The 19871-nt window shown below is 39.0% G+C and overlaps 1 protein-coding gene across 11 annotated transcripts in view; it reads left to right on the forward strand.

Annotated features, from left to right (window-relative positions):
* The window catches only part of SAMD12 (sterile alpha motif domain containing 12), a 395771-nt gene that overhangs the window by 232738 nt on the left and 143162 nt on the right, over positions 1–19871 (forward strand). For all 11 annotated transcript variants that reach the window (XM_036876336.2, XM_036876340.2, XM_057497806.1 and 8 more), the window contains exon 4: positions 6221–6361. In XM_036876336.2, the coding sequence (XP_036732231.1) occupies positions 6221–6361 (141 nt within the window). The remainder of the gene's footprint in view (positions 1–6220; positions 6362–19871) is intronic.

Raw genomic sequence — 19871 nt, forward strand, 5'->3', positions numbered from 1 at the left:
TATTGAAGCCAGCATGCCCAGTGCCTATCTTCAGCATATGAACATTATACATATGTGGCTGTTATGGCCATGAGCCAACTGCCGAGGGGCAGGAGGAAGCTTGCCAATAAACAGCTCTCATGCTTCTTGGTAATTAATTCTAAAAGATGCCTACTGCACGGTGGGCTGTTCAACTAGTGACACTCAGTTAACACAGTGGCAGAACAATTCATGCAAATGCTGATAAATAAAAGCAAACATACCAAGAGGTTTGGTCTACCTATCAAAAACAGAAAAGACCTTGAAGGTTGCTTATGATATCATAAATCTTCAGCTATAGTCTCTGTGATGTTGGTACTAGAGTTCTTTGCTTGAAAAATCTGCTCTGAGGTACAAGGGAAATAATCACTGAGTCTTCTCAGGGGCTAACGCAGAATTGCCAAACAAAATGTTTTAGGGTTTTCTTAAATTAATTTTTGGAGGGAATTTGGTAACTATATGTAGTACCAATAACATAAAAAAATTAACCTTTAATTTACTGTTTGGAGGCTGTATATTCTTGGAGCACTGAAAAATAGTGCAAGGCCACACTTTCACTCTGTTTGAAAAGCACTATAATATAATTTCTTTCTGAATTTGTATTTCAGATGGGAATTAACATTATTCCAGTTTCCTCCACTTAGCATCATCAGCATATGAATATATTCTACCAAAAAACTAGATTGTCTAAACTAGTCTTTTTACCCAAGACTAGCAAAAAAGTAATCAGTATACATTTTCCATCAGTATGGCAAATTACCTTAACCCCAGTGCAAATGTCCGTTAACCCTTCTCTTCCTGGGCACAGACAAGAGCCTTCAATTAATCCTTTTAAATGTAACCAAGTGAGTGACCGGGGTTGGCAGTGCTCACAGGTAAAAGTAAGAGGAGACTTACTGGTTTTGGAAGGTTTTGCACCCATTCCTGCCAGGAAATGAGGCAATGGGTTGGCTGACCTCAGAGTTCTTGTTAGCTCTGCTATTGGTGCTTGGCAGTCACCTTTAGGAAATCAAGCACTGGGCTGTGGGTTACTTAAGAAGATGGATTTGCAATGTTCATCTAGCTTATAAAAAACAGAGGGCCAGTTCAGACTGGTATCAACTACCCTTGATCTCATTTAGCTGTTAACTTAGAATAGGCTGTATGGAATGGAATCACAGAACTTGAAGTCCATTCCTAACGTCAGGTGAAACTCTGAAGGCGAGGCTGCCAGAGTCACTTTCCACTGCATGTGGGAGGGACATGGGGAAGGCAGGGTGAAATGTCAGGTGTTGAAAGAGGCAACTTGGGAGCCAGTATGACCCATGCACATGATTTGTTTGGTTCTCCCAGTGTAGAAAAAAGGGTGTATTTTAAATTGGGAGATTTCATAAAACTTCTGGATTTTTAGTTCTTAACTTAAAAATAGAAGTAGAAACCTTTGGGCTTTCTAGCAAAAATGGGTTGGAATTGCTCATGTTATGGAAAAATAAAAAACACTATCCAGCCTGCCAAATCCTAGTTATCCCTTAGAGTCATTCAGTTCACACAATTATGTTAGCTTGACAACATTTGAGTTTGTGACCTCTAGTGTAACTGCATAAGGAGGTTGCCCCAGATGCATCAAACATATAGAAGTATGCAGTGAGATTTAAAGTGTATGTCAAATAATTTCTAAGGAACAATAATTAAAATGTCAAAATGTGTCAATGACTTTTTGAAAACCTGTTACTGTAAGTTCATATCCTTACTTATGCCATGATGGGCTTTCTTGAAATGGGAATGGGGAAGATGGTATAGCAACCCAACTGAGAATTACACATAAACTTGAATCTGTAAGCCAAGATTCTCCTGGGAAAAAGTGATACAAATGAGCTCTACTCTCTAAACTGGACACACACCAACCCCCTGCCCTGTACTGACTTACATAAGTGAGAAATGAAGGGTTGTCTCACTTCAGGCAAGGCTGTATTCAGGAAATCAAATAATGTTATCTTCCTTCTCCCTCCTCTCAACTCCCCTTTCTCTTGTTTCTCACCTCTACTCTCTGTCGACTAAATTGTCTAGCAAATTCTCTCCATGTAGTGGCAAAGACAACCTCTGACAGCAAGTCTAGGTTTTTAATGTCCCTTGGGACATGATCTAAGCAAGAAGGAGAACATCCCTCTTAGAAACCACAGCCATTCTACTCAATTTTATTTGGCCTGTTTGGGTCACACACCCAGCATTAACTTAACAAATATTTATTTGGTACCTGCATTGAGTCAGGCTTCAGCTAGATGCTTGAAACATCAATGAAGCCCTGCTCTATGGATCTTACATTATGGGAGGAGGTGGGAGAAAATCAGAAAATAAAAAATAAACCTAATAAGCTTTAGGCGTGAAAAGTACTACAGGGAATCTGTTTTAATTAGTAAAAGACCCACTAGCAGGACAACCTGCTCCCAAAGGAGCAGCCCCCAAAAGGCAAAAGAGAGATTCTTGTACCAGAATTGGGCAGGGATGCAGTGTAGGCAAAAAGAAGGTATTCATAATATTAGGTCCACAAATGGGAGTGTTTTATAACTGTGAACATCATCTCTAGTGTCTCCTATGCATTGCTTTGGAGTAGGGAAAGAAAAAATGAGAAGAGTACAACTAGTTTACCTAGAACATAGGTATCATGAAATGGCACATAAGACCCCTGCACAATGAGCTTCCTACCTCACATGACATGCTCAGCACTATCAAGTTTCTTGGAGTTCCTTAAATGTATCATTTGTTTCTTTTATCCCTGTCTTTACATATGCTGTTCCCTGTGCCCCAAATGCCCTTCCCCCTCCTACTCACCTACTTGACTTTTTCCATTAATGTACCTGATTGGTCAGTGTGGATACATAAGGACAGTCAGAATGTTATGTCTTGCTTGGGTGGGTTGATAGCATCAGTGCTGAGTGTACAAGTTACAAAACTCTATCAGCTCTAGCAATTATAAAAGTCTGTGAATTTCAAACTGTATGATACAAACAGTTCACCTCTTACATGTTCGAGGTGTTCAAGTTGTTTTATCCAAACCCTGAGAATATAGACATATTGTTGTTGTTGTTGTTTCCTTGTGTAGAAAGGAAAATAGAGAAGTTGAAGAATATTTGAAAGATGGAAGCTTTTCCTAATTCCTTCTGCTGTACCCTGAGCTGTTCTTTATCTTTCTTTGTAGGAAAATAAAAGGCTAGACTAGAGGAAGAAAGATAAAGGGTAAATTGTATAGAATTTCCTGATAAAACAACTTCTAGAAAAGATCATGATCTATACACTGAGGAGCTTATGAACAAAGTCTGATTCACTATCTTCCTTGGATGGTTTCTGTATCACCCCCTGGTCTGTGGTTCTAAAAATTTTTCACACTAATTAGGTAATTTCCAGCAGTGAATGCCCCATCAATCTCCTACCTCACCACCTACTGCTGCCCACAAAATAAACTAGTGTCCAGATAAGTGTGGCGCTGCTTTGGATGCAGGTATCAGGGAAATGATGTGTAGTCAACTATCATTCATATCTTTTGTTTTGTTTTGTTTTGTTTTTTTGAGATTTATGTCATCACTTTTTGTTGTTTAGCATAAAAATCCAATTGTTATTTAAATTTTTTTTGAGTACTTATTATGTTCCTGTCATGTAGCGTAACAAATTAACAGGTTCTGAAGATGAAGACATGGACATCTGTGGTGGGAAGGACTTTGGGTAAAATTGTAATATTTCCAGAATATCTTGCCTGGCTTTAGTGCATCCTCAGGGGTGGAGAGAAGTATGGCGTTAGTGCATCTGCATATCAGTAGGTGTTTCTCAGGGGTGGAGACAAGTATGGCTTTACTGCATCTGCATATCAGTAGGTGTTCCTCAGGGATGGAGTGTGGTTCAACTCTAATTCAGTGGGTAATTACCTGAGCAACCAAGTGCTTAGCTGAACCTGCAAGGTTAAGAGGAGGGCTGGTTGGCTTCTGCTGGAGCAAGAGAGAGAAACGGCCCCAGACTGCAGTTTGTAAGCAATAAATGGGTTTTAAACTTTATTTCTCCCTTTGACTGATGTCGGTTTTAGAGGTATTTTGCTCCCAGATTTCCTCTCCCTGGACTTACAAGGGCATTACTCTGCCTGTCACCAAAGACAGAACTATTTGAGTACGCATTTGTCCTTTCTTTCCTTTCTCATGACCACCATCATCTGCTGGGTGTTGCCAAGCCTCTGCTGTAGCTACCTCGGATTTCCCTCCACCCCCACTTCTCCTTCCTCTTTCAGATGCAGATTTCACTGAAGCTTCAGACCACCACCCACACCACTACACCCTGCACTGACTTCCTTGCCAGGCACTAGTTCAAAGCCAAGTGTGTATTGCTATACTTCTCATCAGTGCTTCCCATCAAATGGTTCTCCTCTCCCACCACCTTCTGGCATATGAGAGAAACACAATTTATGCACTGACCCTTTGTGGGGAGGTTCATGAGTTTAGTTCTATGATTATTTATAAGTGACTTTAGGCTGAGCATTTCATTGATGCTATGAGATTTCTGGTACCTTTCTCTTCTCTCTGGTACAATGATCAGCAATGTTCAAGATGGATGGACTGGTGTTCAACATGTAGAATAAGCAGGAAATAAACTTCATTGTAGCCACTGATATTTTGGGGTTGTTAAGACAGCATATAACCTGACTTGTCCTGACCCATGCATTTTGTATGGGGTGAAGGAAGGTAAAAGAGAAGATGATCAGGGCACGTTTTTCCCAAATGGTTCTCCACCTTCACTTATCTTGATCCACAGGCCACATGGACTTCCCCGGTCCTCTGATGAATATGCCCATTAACACCACCTTCTGGCTGTTGGGTTTCTTTTTTGAGGAGGTAGAGAATTTATTTTCTGAAGTGTATGTGATAATATACCAAGTGAGTTACCATTGATCACATGTAGTCAACTCTTTTCTTCAGTCAATTGAACAAGTTTCTGGGGTGGATTGAAGGGGGTTGTGGGGAAAGGACAGGGTGGTGCCATGAGCATTTTACAGTGATCATTCTCTTCCTCTCCTGCACTAAACTCTCACCATGGAAGTATGCTTATTTCAGGACAAGAAAAGAGTGGGGGAGAATTTGGGATTTGATGGAAACCATAGTTGAAAGGAAAATTTATAGATCTCTGAGGAAAAGAAAGGGGTCAAAGGGAAACCATGCAGGCTGCCCAGGGCATCTGTACACTGTGGGCACTCACAACCCAGGGTCCCTTGTTTGGCTGTCTTTCCATGCCCCTGCTTACTGTGTTCCTCTCACCCCAACCCTGCTGGAATGCTTGCCTTATGCCAGTGATTGAGATTAATGCCTAGTCCCACTAACTGGAGATGCAGCTCCTGCCCAGCACCAGGGATGCAGCAGGGCAGTTGAATGCCTACATATTAAAACTGGAACTTTAAATATCACAAAAGCAGCTATTGTAACCTGGGTTAAATATGGTGGAGTTTCTCTATAATGAGAGCATTCAGGTGTTCAGCTGGGTTATCACTGACATGGGTTCCTATGGGCCAGCTCCAGAATACATCATTTCTATGTGTGGGATAAATGGAAGTTTTCACCCAGAATTTCCCACCTGACCTTGATCCATTTACATACCAATGGGTGTTTACCACAGCAGCGCCTCTGGTCAATCCTGGGCGGTGGGTAGAAAGAAAACAGCCATTCTCTCCATCCCTCCCTTCCTGGTAACTAAGTGGTCTGGCACTCACCAGTCACCAACAACCCGCCCATGGAGTTCCTGGCAAAAGGGGTAGGCAGGGGTGTAGAGAGTGTGAGCTTCAGCCAGTGGGGGTGTAGGGAGCCGGGCCTGGTTAGTGAACACGAGCAAGCTGTGAGCAAGAGAATTTGCCCCAGGAGGGGAACCCCCTTCCCATCAGATCTACACTGTGGAAACCTACAATCTGTGACCCAAATGCCCAGGTTAAAATTTTGCTGTTTTATTTAACTCAGTGTATGGGTCAGTTAGAGATGACCAGTATTAGATTAAAATTGGGGTTCTTTTTCACATTTGTGGATTTTCTTCATCCAGATTAGCCATTCCTGTCAGCAGGAGTAATGGAGGGCCCTCTAATCTAAAGTGTCCGTGTTTAAATGGAAACTTCTATTATGGCAGGATTAGCCATCCCTAAAATGGGAATCCTTTCTCAGCTGTTGTTCATTGGCTTTTCCTTTTATTTCATGATACCCTGCAGGGCGGGCCCTGTTGAGACTTACTGACAAGAAGCTTGAGCGGATGGGGATTGCTCAGGAGAACCTCCGGCAGCACATTTTACAGCAGGTGCTCCAACTGAAGGTACGAGAAGAAGTCAGAAACCTACAGTTACTCACCCAAGGTAGGTATCCTACTGCTGCCTGGGGGACAGATGGGAGGGGACATGGGAGGACAGAACCCCTTACTACCATGACAGATGAGAGCCAGGAGGAAATTGTTATTGGTTTTTTTTTTCAGAATTTCCTTCATTAAAAAAAAAGTATATAGATTGAAAGGCCACTTCCCTCCTAAAGCTTCTCTTTACTAGCTCACTAGGAGGAAGGATACATCATAAATAAGTAATATATGAGTAAACAGAATTAATTCCAGGGTCATCATTACAGCTATGTAGGTTGTGCATTGCACAGTTCCGATCATCACGATGCACATACCTCCCCAGGAGTTGTACAGTGTACAGTCTACACAACTGTAGAGTGCAGCATAAGTGTCTTTGTCTGACTACCAATTCTGAGGGAGTCTTGGAATTTGAACGATTTCATGTCATTATGTAAGTGGGATTATGTTTAACTTTGAACTGTGTTTTTCACTGAAAAATGAGAAAGTCACTGACTAATGGGATAAAAACATTTTAAAGGTTTGGGTCTATGTGTATGTTTGTGTATAAATACACACGAGATTTTGGAGACCCTATTTAACATCTTTAAAGTAATGTCATTTTTAAAAAATAAACTATAAGGTATCTAAGACTAGAATATTATGAATTAAAACAAGAATCATTCATAATTCCAGTATGTTGAGAGCACTGAAAGCCCCTATAAGTGGGAAGAACAGAATAAAGCTGGAATTTTAAGAAAACCTTAAATTACACTGTATTTAAGTTATTGTATATCTACATAAGAGTTGGTTGGTAGCAACATCCGTTGTCTATAACACTGTTTTATTTTAAAGCTCACTGTACACCATCTTAAGTGAAAGGATGATAAATTGTTTTTTCCTAAGAGCCTTGAGTGTTTTTCAACCTGTGGAATATTCTAATTGTGTGCATACTGATATAGAGAAATCTGGGTCAGCCAAGTTCATGTTATTGCATTTAGATTAACCCAATAATAGTCCATTTGCCTAGAGGAAGTAACCTACTGCCTGAAAGATAACTGCTCTGGAAGTATAAATACAGACTTTGAATGATATGAAAACAGTGTTGTTCATTTGATATGCATTATTTGCATCTGACTCCAGAGACTTCCAATGGTAAATTTATAGGTATGGGTATACTAAGTGATTTAAATGAGAATATGACATACTCACATACTTTTAAACTTCTTTTAAGAAGTCAGTAGAAATTCAAAGATTTATCATAAGTCCCTTGCAGTGCTATTTATAAGATTGAAAACTTAGAAACAATCTACAGGTTCAGCAATATGGAAAGAATCAAATAAGTCTGCTTGAATTCATAAGAAACAATATAATGCAATCATTGAAATTACACTTTCGAAGAATATATGACAACATAGGAAAACACTAAAAAACTTATGAGAAGTAGGGGGGAAAGGCCATGTATAAACTTGTATTTGTAATCTGAGACCAATTTTGTATAAAGAACATATTTTCATACATACATAGAAAAAGACGCAAATGAGTATGTCAGTATTTTGACAATGGTTCTCTCGGGGCAGTGGGATTATGAGTGCCTTTGTTTTCTTTATATTTTTCTATATTTTCCAAATTTTCTAGTATAAATCCATATTACAGTTGTAATAAGAAAGTACACATTTTTTTAAACCTCACTCACAAGCGTCTTTCTACCAGGTTCTGTTGTGTCTGAGATTTCCTCCACACATTTTTTTTCCCTCCTGCGGTGATATGAAGAAAATGAGACCTAAACTTATCGCATGAACCCTGGACTCTTTTTTCTCCTCTGCTACTGTCAGCCTGCAGTGTGTTTGCTTTGTGAAATCATTTTCTACAGCTTTCATTGCCCTAGATGCATAATATATAAGAGTTTTCCTGAGATAATACCCAAGTCTATTAAGCCAAATATATGTTTGTGTTCTGGGAAGGTAATGCTAAGTTCAGCCTTTTCAATTCAGTTGTTGTCACTTTCTTTAGCTTTGAAAAGCTGTGCATTTTGGATTCTTTCATTCCATTCCCTTTAGAAAAGATCACATTCTCTAGCTCTTGGATTTTTTTGTCTGTACTCATATTGCCTTTTTTATTGTTTGTCCTTTACATGTTAATATGCAGACTCATTTCATGTCAGGCAGCCCTTAGAAAATCCATAGCCTTATTGAAGTGATGGTTTCTTTCAAACAAAATGAAAAAAAATTGGCAAGTTGTTTTTATCTCTGATAATAGAAATTCTAAAGGCAGCTGGGGCAGGCTTAAAATATTTTGGGTCTAGGTTTGCTATAATAAGAATTGGAATTCTGTTCCACCCAAGTGAACTGACTGACATAACATATATATCATTTGGAAATTCACCATAGGAGTGATATGCGATTCATTATTGAATATTTGATTTCTCATCTCTGCAAATATTAACCAGTAGAAATAATATGCTGAATAAGTACAAAGGTTATAAAATGTTACTCAGTTTTTAGAAATCCCTGAGCTTCCCTCTTAAAAAGTATTATTCATATCTCCAGTGTCTAGAGATATAATATTCCTAGCCCACATGGTTCTGTAAGTCTAGCATAATGCAATTAATTTTTGTTTATTTTTAACAAATATTTCCCAACTAACATATTTAAGTCAGGGTTATTGCCTTCAAAGTAGCCAACTTTTGAGAAAAGGGATTTATTTCACAAATGATTGAATTTCTTATGAGTTTCCTTCTAGTCTTTGCAAGCAATTTCAAAATATAAGCTCTAATTGTTTAGGAAGAACCTAAGTATCTATCTTTATGGGACCAGTTAAATAAACTTCCATCCAGGCACTGGGGTACTCTGAAGCTATAGACATAAGAATGAATAATAGCAATATAAAAGGATCTCTGAGAGCCATATGAAGTGAGAAAAGCAAGGTGCAGAGTATGAAGGTATAGGGTTTGCTACATTTGCAAATGAAAGGGGGAAATAATGTATGTCCATTTATACTTTGTTTACATAAGGAAACATTGAGTGATGAACAAGAAGCTTATAAAGGGTACATCTGTGAGACAGGTAAAAGGTGATGAGAGAGGATATATGCCTTATGTCACTTTGCATTTTAAAATATGTGAGTGTATTAACAATTTCAAATAATGAAAATTTTAAAAAGAAACAAATGGAAAGAGTGAATTTTAACATCAGAGAGACCTGATTTTTAAATCTTGGCCCTAACACTTATTGCTGTGTTATTTTAGGGAAGTTACTTTATCTCTGTGTTCCAGTTTTCTAATCTCAGAAAGGTAGATCAATAAATCTACTCACCTCATCGGGATGTTATTAGAATTAAATGAGCTAAAATATATAAATCACTCAGTGCAGAGTGGCAATAAGAACAGAACATAGTTATCAGTAATAGAAGCCACAAAATTAAATCAACCTCATTAATTTATAACCAAGCTTTATTTTGTATAATATCTTTGAGCTATAATTCACACAGCATACAATTTACCAACTTAAAGTGTGCAATTCACTGATTTTTAGTATAGTCATAGAATTGTGCAACTATCACCACAATTAATTTTAAAACATTTTCATCACCCCCAAAAGAAGCCCAGTGCCTGTAGTATTCACTCCCCATTTCCTTCCAATGCCCTCCAACCACCAGCCCGTGAAAACCACTAATCTACTTTCTATTTGCCTCTTCTGGACATTTCCTATGAAAGGAATCATATAATGTATGGTCTTTTGTGATTGGCTACTCTCACTTAGGATATTGCTTTTAATGTTCATTCATGTTATAAGCATGTGTCAGTATTTCACTTCCTTTTATTGCCAAATAATATTCCATTTTATGAATACACCACATTTTATTTATCCACTGATCAGTTGGTGAACATTTGGATTGTTATTGAATCTTGGCTATTATTAATAGTGCTGTTTTAAACATTCATGTACAAGTTTTTGTGTGGACATGTTTTCAATTTTCTTGCATATATGAATGGAATTGCCGAGTCATAGGATAAGTGCATGTGTAACCATTTGAGGAGCTGCCAGACTGTTTTCAGCTGCACCATTTTACACTCCCCCAAGCAGTGTATGAAGGTTCCAGTTTCTCTACATCCTTTTCAACACTTACTGTCTGCTTTATTAGAATCATCCTAATATATATGCAGTGGTACCTCATTGTGGTTTTGATTCACATTTGCCTGGTGGCTAACGATGTTGAGCATCTTTTCATGTGCTTATTGGCCATTTGTGTATCTTCTTTGTAAAAATATCCTTTCAGATTCTTTGCTCATTTTTAAATTTTGGGATATCTGTTTTTTCCAAGCTTTGTTTCTGAGCCACTGTTTCACCAAGCTTGGTTGCCCACTTTATTTACAAGATCTAAAGCTAAACACTTGGCTGCCATTTCCAAAGAGGAATCCCATCCTCAAAGGATGAAGTCTTGCCCCAGGTGGAGGCATTCTAAAGAACCTGCCACACACTTGGAAATCAATTCCAAAATGAAGCAAATGAATGGATTCTAAAGATTTTCTGTCACAAAACAACATTCTTTTGGATGTAGAAACTAAACAGACACACCTCAAATCACTTGCATCAGTTTGTAATCAGACCTCTAAATTAGATACACCCATCTGAAAACTCATTCTACCATGCTTCTAGAGGAAATAAAATAATAGATAATTAAGCCTACTTTTCCAACTTTGGAATGCTGTCTTAAAACTGGTCTTAATCAGACCTTTTGTGTAAAGGGCCCAATGGTAGAAAGCATTTTAGTCTTGAAAAGCCTTGTGGTTATCTGTTGCAACCACCCCATCATGCAAAAGCAACCAGAGATAACCTTAGGTGAATTAGACATAGCAGTGCACCAATAAGACTATTTACAAACACAATTGGTGGACCATAGTTTGTGGACTCCTGCTTTACAAGGTCAAAAATATAAACTTTTGATATCATCATCCATCATCATTAAGATTATTGTTTTATTCTTAGTATCTTCCCTTTTGAGCCATAAATGCTTTCCTCAAACCCAGGGACACTATAGTATAGAGCCACTCCTGGGGTGTCCCTTTTTAAGTCTTTCTTGGCTACAAGGACACGAATCATGTAAAAATATAACAGCAACTGTAAGGGTTGGGTAAATTCAGGCAGCAGAAAGCAATGTCCAAACTAGAGGATAAGGCTGTAGACGGCTGTAAGTGCCACCATCTTCAAATGTCTTTGTAATTAATGCCAAAGAATGAAAGAAACAAGATCATGATAGTTTACCAGAGTCAGTTATAGTTCACTAAACATTAATATTTCCCAAAGGAAACCTTGTCTACATTGTCCAAATATATGTTGTGTCAAATTTTAGTTGAGAACTGTATAACCAGATGGACTTTCCCAAAGCTCTGTCTCAGGAATGACACAAATTAGAAATACTACTTTGTAATCCAAGAAGACTTTTCAGAGCCATGTGTACAGACTGAGCATTTTAGTTCAGTCATCTTCATAATGACCCTTCAACAACCAAAGTATAGATCACTTGTTTGAAATAGGCCATCTAATCTACCACCTTGCTTAGAAAAGGAAGTCTTTAGAACCCAGCAATCACTCTTTAAGAAAATTTCCAATCTCATTGTACAGATTTGGGCACCAGGCCCCAAAGAGGATGAGAAGATAGTCCATGGTTACACAGCTAATTAATAGCACACCTGAAACCAGCTTCCAGTTCTCCTAATTCCCAGATCAGTATCCCTCTTTCTTGTTGTTTTTAATTAAAATATAATTTACATACAGTAAAATTCACCATTTTTATTGTACAGTTCTGCAATTTTTGCCAAGTACATCTAGTTGTGTAACTATGACCACAGTCACAATATAAAATAAAAGTTCTATAAATCCCAAAAATATTCTCCCTGGGGTCCCTCTGTTTCCACCTCTCTCATAACTCCCAACCTCTGGCAGCCATTGTTGTGTTTTCTGTCCTGTTAGTTTTTCCTTTTCCAGAATGTTATATAAATGGAATCAGAGTCCAGTTTCTTTCACTTATTGTAATGCATTGAGACTTTTTGAAGCTGTGGTGTGTATATCACTAGTTCATTCATTGTCACTGCTTAGTTTATCGTTGGATGGATGTACCACAGTTTGATATACCACATTCTCCATTTGAGGGTTCTTCTAATTTTGGCAAATACTAATAATGCTACTATATGCATTCACATACATAAAGTGTTTGTGTAAGCATCAGCTTTTATTTCACTGGATAAGTATCTAGAAGTGGTATTGCTGGATTGTATCACAAGTATATGTTTAATTTCATAAGACCTGCCAGGCTAGTATTCTTAAGATAATAAAAACAGTAACAGTAGTAGAGACTGGTTTTAATACATATAAAAATATTGGAGACTTTCTGAAAATGACTGCATCTTTGTAGAAGTCCTGCTTAGCACTTCCTTGAGCCACTACCATTTTAAGAGGCTCTGCTTTCCTGAGAGTTTGTAGTAAATTGTCTCAAAGTAAGCTCAGGTCAAATATATTTGCAGTTCCCTCATTGATCTGTTAAAAATTTTCTTAGCTTCTCAGTTGTCATTGAGAAAGTCTTCCTTTTTCTCTCTTTTGAGAAAAAACAAAACAAACTAATATTTCCAGGCCCTAGAAAGAAAAAAAGCCAGATACCTTGTATGCATGTGCGGGCTATGTCCAATGGCCTTTTCCAGTATCTCTCACATTGTACTGTTTGAATTTCTAGGCTCCTCCATGTCTTTTATTTAATTGTGCCACTAGAGCTGCGGATCTGGTGTTCACAGATCAGTGCTCCATGCCTTCAGCTGCTCGGCCGTGGCATTGGGTGACCTCGAGCATTTCCTCCCTGGTGCTCGTCTATTGGCACGAGCATCATAATGAATCTTGGTTCCCCGCTTCTCTTTCTAATGGCTTCTTCTCATGCTGGTGGCAGACTACCTTCCTCTACTATTCCCCAAATGTTGATGCTCCCTGGGGGGGTGGGATTCCCTTAGCGATTCTCCACGTGCGCATCTTTGGAGATCATCCACAGCCAGAGTTTAATCATTCCCTGCTTCATAGAGGCTCTCAAATACATCTTAGACCTCTGTGGAGCCTCATATCCTTAATCTCCCTAAAGATGTAAATCCCTGAGGTGTCCTCTGATATCTCACATTAAAAATATCCAAAATGAATCCCCTTTTCTTTCTCACCATCCCAGAGCCTATTCTCATCTCTGTGTTTCTTCTCACAGTGAATGACACTGTGACTCACCCTCATCACCTAACATAGAAGGCTCAGTCTCCTGTGCTTACTCCTTTTCCCTCACCACTCATGTAATCGGTGACCAAATCCTGTGAATTCTGCTTGTAAAATGAGTTTCCAATCTTTTACCATGCTTGCCACTGTTAATCCATCCCTCTTTAGCTCCTTCACAGGCCGTTAGAATAACCTACTAGTTATTATTCAATCTCTAGTCTCTGTCCTGCCCATTTATTCTCCTTTAATTAACTTCCAACTTACATTGCCAGTTAATTTAATGACGTAATTTAATGACATTATTTCCCTCTTTAAAACATTTGATGGTTCCCAGTTGCCTACAGCATAAAACACAAACCCTTCAGCATCTCATAGAAAGCCATTCTGGGCATTTCACAGATGTATTAACTCTGAGTAAGTAACTTGTCAGAAGTTAAGATTCCTCAGTAAAAAAAATGGGGATAGGATCTATTTCAGAGTTGTTATGAATGTGGTGTGTAATTAAACTCATGAAAGGACCTGGCCTTGATGAGATACCACCTCTTCTGAGACGACTTACCTCATCTCTCAGGCAGAACCAAAGTCATTCCCTCTTCTTCGTTACTAAGCACTTGTGCATACTAATAATGTATTCATTACGCAGTATCTATTTAATATCCATTTCTTATTCTGCTTAGTAAACACCAGACTCTGTAGTAGGTGCCAGGGATAGAAAGGAGCACCCAGCTAGTAATGAGGATAGCATATATATGCCATGGTAGGAATGCATAGATGTATATAGTGATGGCACAGAACTGTAACAGCCTCACCTGGGAATAGGCGGGATAAGGGAGGCTTACCAAAGGTGTAACAAATGAACTAGATCTTCAAGGATGAAAATTTTGACAGTGGACAAGGACTAGCATGAGGTAGATGGAGGATCCCATACAAAGCCATGGGGTCTCTCTGTCTCCTCTATAGATGTGGGTAACCTTGGTTGTCTCCTGATTTTGTTTCGCTTTCCTACGTCCTAGCACATCACCCAGCAGAGAGTGGATCCTCTGATTATTGTTGCTAGTCTAAATTTAATTGCTGCTCTTTTATTTACTAATTATATTTCATTTTCAACTTAATATTCTCAAAGCAGTGAGTGCAATATTTAACAAATCTGTAATTAAAAAAAAAATAAGAGTAGCTAAGGCCATTTGCATCATCCGTGAGCAAAACTGCCCACAATCTCTTTTATTCCCTTGTGATCTTTTTTGTATCGGCTTGACTCGTAGACGATAGCAATGGCTTTTAAATATATACACCTTTAGCAAGGGCTCTTATATATATTAGCAACCCACCTGCTTTGAATTGTTTTGCCTAATATTTTCAAATCTTAAATGGTCTAATAACAAGTGACTATAAATTGAAGCTTTTCTCCTAAGACCCAGCTAATGGCCCAGTGGCTTATCATAGTAGATGGGGATGTTGGACCAGTAATCTTAGAGGATTCTGTAGAGAATATTCTTCTGTTATTAGGGTATTTCGTTACTACTTCTTCACTCAGTGTTTCCAGATTATGACCTACCAACCCACACATTCCTTCCAAATTGCTTCTAAGCCAGCATTTCCTCAGACTGCTACCACCTGAGCTTTCCCCCAACACACTTCAAAAGCTTCCCACCATGTTACACAGATATTGTAGTTAGGAATATTTCTAATTTTATCAAGTATTTGAGCCTTCAGAGAAATTATTCTTGACAAAGCTTTAGAGGCTGAGCAGAGACTTATTTTGGGGATCATGAAGCTCATACATGAGTGTATCGGTAGGGGTTAGCACTGTGACATGTACACCCTAGCGAGCATCCATTCCTGTTTCATTTTCATTCTGGGAGTCTATTATGGCCAGTTCATTCAAACTGTGTGTTTGAAGTGAGGCTTGAAATGGAGCCTTGCTTCTTATGTGTTGCATTCTTCATGGTAGAAAAATACCCATTTTGAGTGCCTCTCTAGCCAGCATATGGGAGAAGTGTCCACACATTATTTTTTCTAATTTGGACACATCCTATCAGGAATTATCCTTTCATTACTTCTACACAATTCAGTCTTTCATGGCATTTTTTCCCATGGTGGAGAGTAACCTTTAGGGGACTCCAAAGACTCCAAGTGTTTCATGCATTCCTCTGCAGAAATTGCCAACCTCAAAAAAATTCTTTACAATTGACCCCTTTGAATTTAAATGCCATATATAGGTGAAATAAACTATATATATAATGAGCTTGTTTGAACAATTTAAGATGGCCATGGGATTGTACTGTTATGTCACTTGACTTTGTGGTTTTACTATGGATTTGAAGAATCTTAAATGACTGATATTGCATTGAAGAAAGACGATACATGGGTTTTCTGTAACTGACACTGGTTCATTTCTTCAGGGTAATTCTAGACCCTTCAATCCAGGCTCCATGGTGTTCAAATTTCCTGTGGGCTTTTTAGAACAGTAATTATAGTAGGACAGCATGCAAGCCATTTTCAGGATTGCACCGAGCTACTTCGGCACTATTATAGTTAGCAGGTATGTTCATTTTCTCTTTAGTTATCAAGAAAATACAAGATTGCCAAGATGATAAGAGCCTTAGGGAGTCATACCATGCCATAAAAGTATATTTACTAAAAAGTCATATATTTCCTGGGTGCCTGGCTTATGTCAGACCTTCACTGAGTGTTGCTGAAATTCAGTCAGCATGATAGACCTGGTTCTCATAAACATGGATTTTACATTTTAATGGGAAAGACACTCATTAAACAGGAATCAGGATCATGTGAATGATGTGAAGAGGAAACTAATTATGTTTTGAGGAGTGAGTAAGCAGAGGGACTTCCCTGACTCTGAGGGATCAGGAAAGTCCTCAGGAAGCCGAGATCTAAAAGAGGAAGAGAGCCTAAGCAGGGCAGGCAGGGCTTGGGGGCTGCAGAAAGAAAAACGCCCCATTGGAAGGAATGGCCTGTTTGTGGCCAAGGCTTAAGAGGAAGTTTGGTGCCTTCCAGAGACGTGAGGATGGCTGGTAAGGGCACAGGGCGGAGAGTGAGTGAGAAGGACGGGGAAGCCAGGCTGGAAGGTAAGGGAGGTAGCCGGCGGGGCAGTGAACACCTTGCCCGTTTGCTTTCCGAGGGAGTTATGATTTATCTGGAAGACAGTGGGAGCCATTAAATAGCTTTGAACCAGAAACTTTCCTGACCAGACCTGTGTGATAAAGATAGAAGATGCACTGGAGAAGGACGAGACAGGAGGCCAGATACCCAGTTGGGAAGCTGGTGCATTATCAGTGCAGGAGATAGTGACAGCCTGAGTGGGGGTGGGGACCAGTGAGGATGAAGAGAAGCCAACTCAGGAGACTAGGCAACCTGTGGTGATAGGCTGAGAAACAGTAAATACGAAGATTGTAAAGTGTCATCCTTCACTCCTCTGCACCACCTTTTCCTTCCCTAATCTATGAGCTTCCTGTAGCAGAATTTCCTGGGCATGCTTCTTCAAAACTGTAGATTCCTGGATCTTATCCCAGAACCTGCAGAATTAGACTCTCCATCCCAGGCTTTGGTGTTTTTCACAGCTTCTCTCCTAGAGGACACATGCCTACGAAAGGAACTAATACTGCCCAGCACTGCAGAGATTCAGCACACACAGGTCGCCAGGTACTCAGCCTTTTCATAGCGACAGAGTATAACTCCCTTTGGGTTTAATAAGTTTGCCTGTCATGACCATATAAACTCAAAAGAAAGTGTCAGCCCTTGAGGTAGATAAGAGGATCTTAAAGCCCAAATTAGAGTGCAGCCCATCTAACCCTCTCTCCTAATCTTGCAGGTGATAAGATCTAAAAAAGTGGGCCACCTTCTATAGTCTTCAGGAGACAATGCCACTGAATTCCCACCTCCTCTGTTTCCCCAGGCAAAATAAAACAAGTTCTCTTGGGCAGCCCCACAGTCCAATAAAGAAGGTACTTTACACAGAGACTCCACCACTTCCTGTCACGGCAGAACCTTCTGTAAAAATACAAGGTGGGAAAAAGGAAAGGTAGTTTCTTCAGCTCTACAGAGAACAGTTTGGGGATTCATATTGCGCTTGAACCATCAAGATTTCATAGTTTGGGGGCTGTTTCCAAGATGATTAATATCTAACATTAATATTAGATATTGTTCTTTTTTTCCATACAGAGGAACAAGTTACCAAATCCTCTCCAGTTTGTCAAAAAAGGGGAGTCAGGAACTAATACCAATTGTGCATTTAAATTTGCACATTTGGCATTTTTAATTCTATTATTTACTCCCCACAGTAATTTTGCAAAATAGATATCATGAACCCCATTTTACAGATAAGGAAACTGAGGTCCAAAGATCTTCAGTGCCTGCTCTCAGAAACAAAAATAAAAGGCCACATCGGGCATATTGTGTTCTCCAGAGAAATAGAATCAATAGGAGATATATACATGGATGTTGCATACATGTATACACACACACACACACACATGTATATAAAGTATACTCAGAGGGAGAGATTTCTTATAAAGAATTGGCTCATGCAACTATGGAGGCTGAGCAGTCACAAGACCTGTTTTCAGTAAGCAGAAAGCCAGAAACTCCAATGGTGTAGTCAGTCCAAAAACCAGCAGGCTGAAAAACGCAAGAAGAGCCACTGTTTCAGTTCCAGTCTAAAGGCAGGGAAATCAACCAACATCCCAGTTCCATCGGTAAGACAGGAAGAGTTCCCATTTATTTGAGGGAGGATCAGCCTTTTTGTTCTATTTAGGTCTTCCACCAGATTGGATGAGACCCACCCACATTGGAGGGAGCAATCTGCTCTGCTATGTCTGCCAATCTCATTCAAAAACATCCTCGCAGACACACCCACAAAAATGTTTAACCAAATATTTGGGCACCCCATGGCCAGGTCAAGTTGACACAAAATTAACCATCACAATGGATAGGATAACTCCTATTTTCCAACCTGCCTGCTGGCTGTGAAGTATCTCTTCTTTCAAAGACACATTTTTTCTTTTATAAAAAACTCTTATAAAAGATGCTGAAACACTTTTAAAAACTGATGCTTGAGACTACACAAATAAAAGGCTTCTATAAGAGCTTGCTAATCATACATAGTTATCACTCTTCATGCTCCATTTTCTTTTATTTTGGTCTGCTAGGCATTTGAAGACGTGGTTTTGCTGAGCCACCTCCTTCATACCTGAGAGATTTGGGACACTAAGAAAACAGATTTGTTTATCTCCAAACTTGACATCATAATGAAGTAGAGAAGCCAACCTAGCATTTCTTGATGCCCTCAAATACCTTGAGTAATCTTAATCTTGTTAGATCAATAACTTGAAATTTTGCTAGTTGCCATTTTAATTGATTTATTGAAATTGATTTGGCATAAATGAATGCACAGAAAATTATTAACAGTAACCTCAAAGGTTTCATATGTCTGCTACGTAAGAGGTGATGTGGCTTTGATTTATGTATCCAAAGGCTCACTCTTTCCAAGTTATAACAGGGAAACAAAGTGGATATTTAGCATTAAAAACTATTAAACATTGGTGAAAGTAGCATTAAAAAACAAAATTCATCCAAATAAATTTGAAGATCTAACTGGCTTTATTAAGCAATTCATGAATTGGGCAGCATCCCCTCCAGCAATGAGAAAGATGCTCTGAGGAATTGTACACAATGGAAGGTTTTTATAGACAGGAGGAGGAAGGTGGCTATTAGCAAAAGAAAAGAAGGGATTGTTTCAGGCAGTCACTTTCTCTTAGGGAGAACGGTGGCTCTTATAATGCTGATTACCCCATCTTCTTTTAAGGAAGATGGAGAAGGCTCTTGTGACAGATTATTTTATCAGTGATGCCAACAAGAAAATTCCTGAGTGACTACATTTCTAGAAAGGTTCCAACTGTAACTGGGTTTAAGTATTAGGCCCTGGTTTGGTGACTTGGCCAAGCAGGGGTGATACCGTGTTGGGTCTGTGTCTTTCTTTTTAACAGTAATATATGGAGATTCTGAAAATACATGAGAAGCCCTTGAGTATATGTCTCAGTTTATCCCATCGCTATCATGTTGGTTGGTTGTCATGATTCATGTTTGCTATAAACATATACATATGTGAGTATTTATCCTTCTAATTATCGGGAAACTTGGTTTTTCTTTTGTCATTTGTGTCCCTAAAATTCAGACCATGGAAAAGAGGAGGAAATAAAGTAGTAATAGAACAAATTTCATTGACCCAAAATTATTTTGTTTTTTTTTTAAATTAATTGATCCTCTCCTGAGCTTGGCTAT

The sequence above is a fragment of the Manis pentadactyla genome, chromosome 3 (genome assembly GCF_030020395.1).
Source record: "Manis pentadactyla isolate mManPen7 chromosome 3, mManPen7.hap1, whole genome shotgun sequence".
NCBI classification, from domain to species: domain Eukaryota; kingdom Metazoa; phylum Chordata; class Mammalia; order Pholidota; family Manidae; genus Manis; species Manis pentadactyla.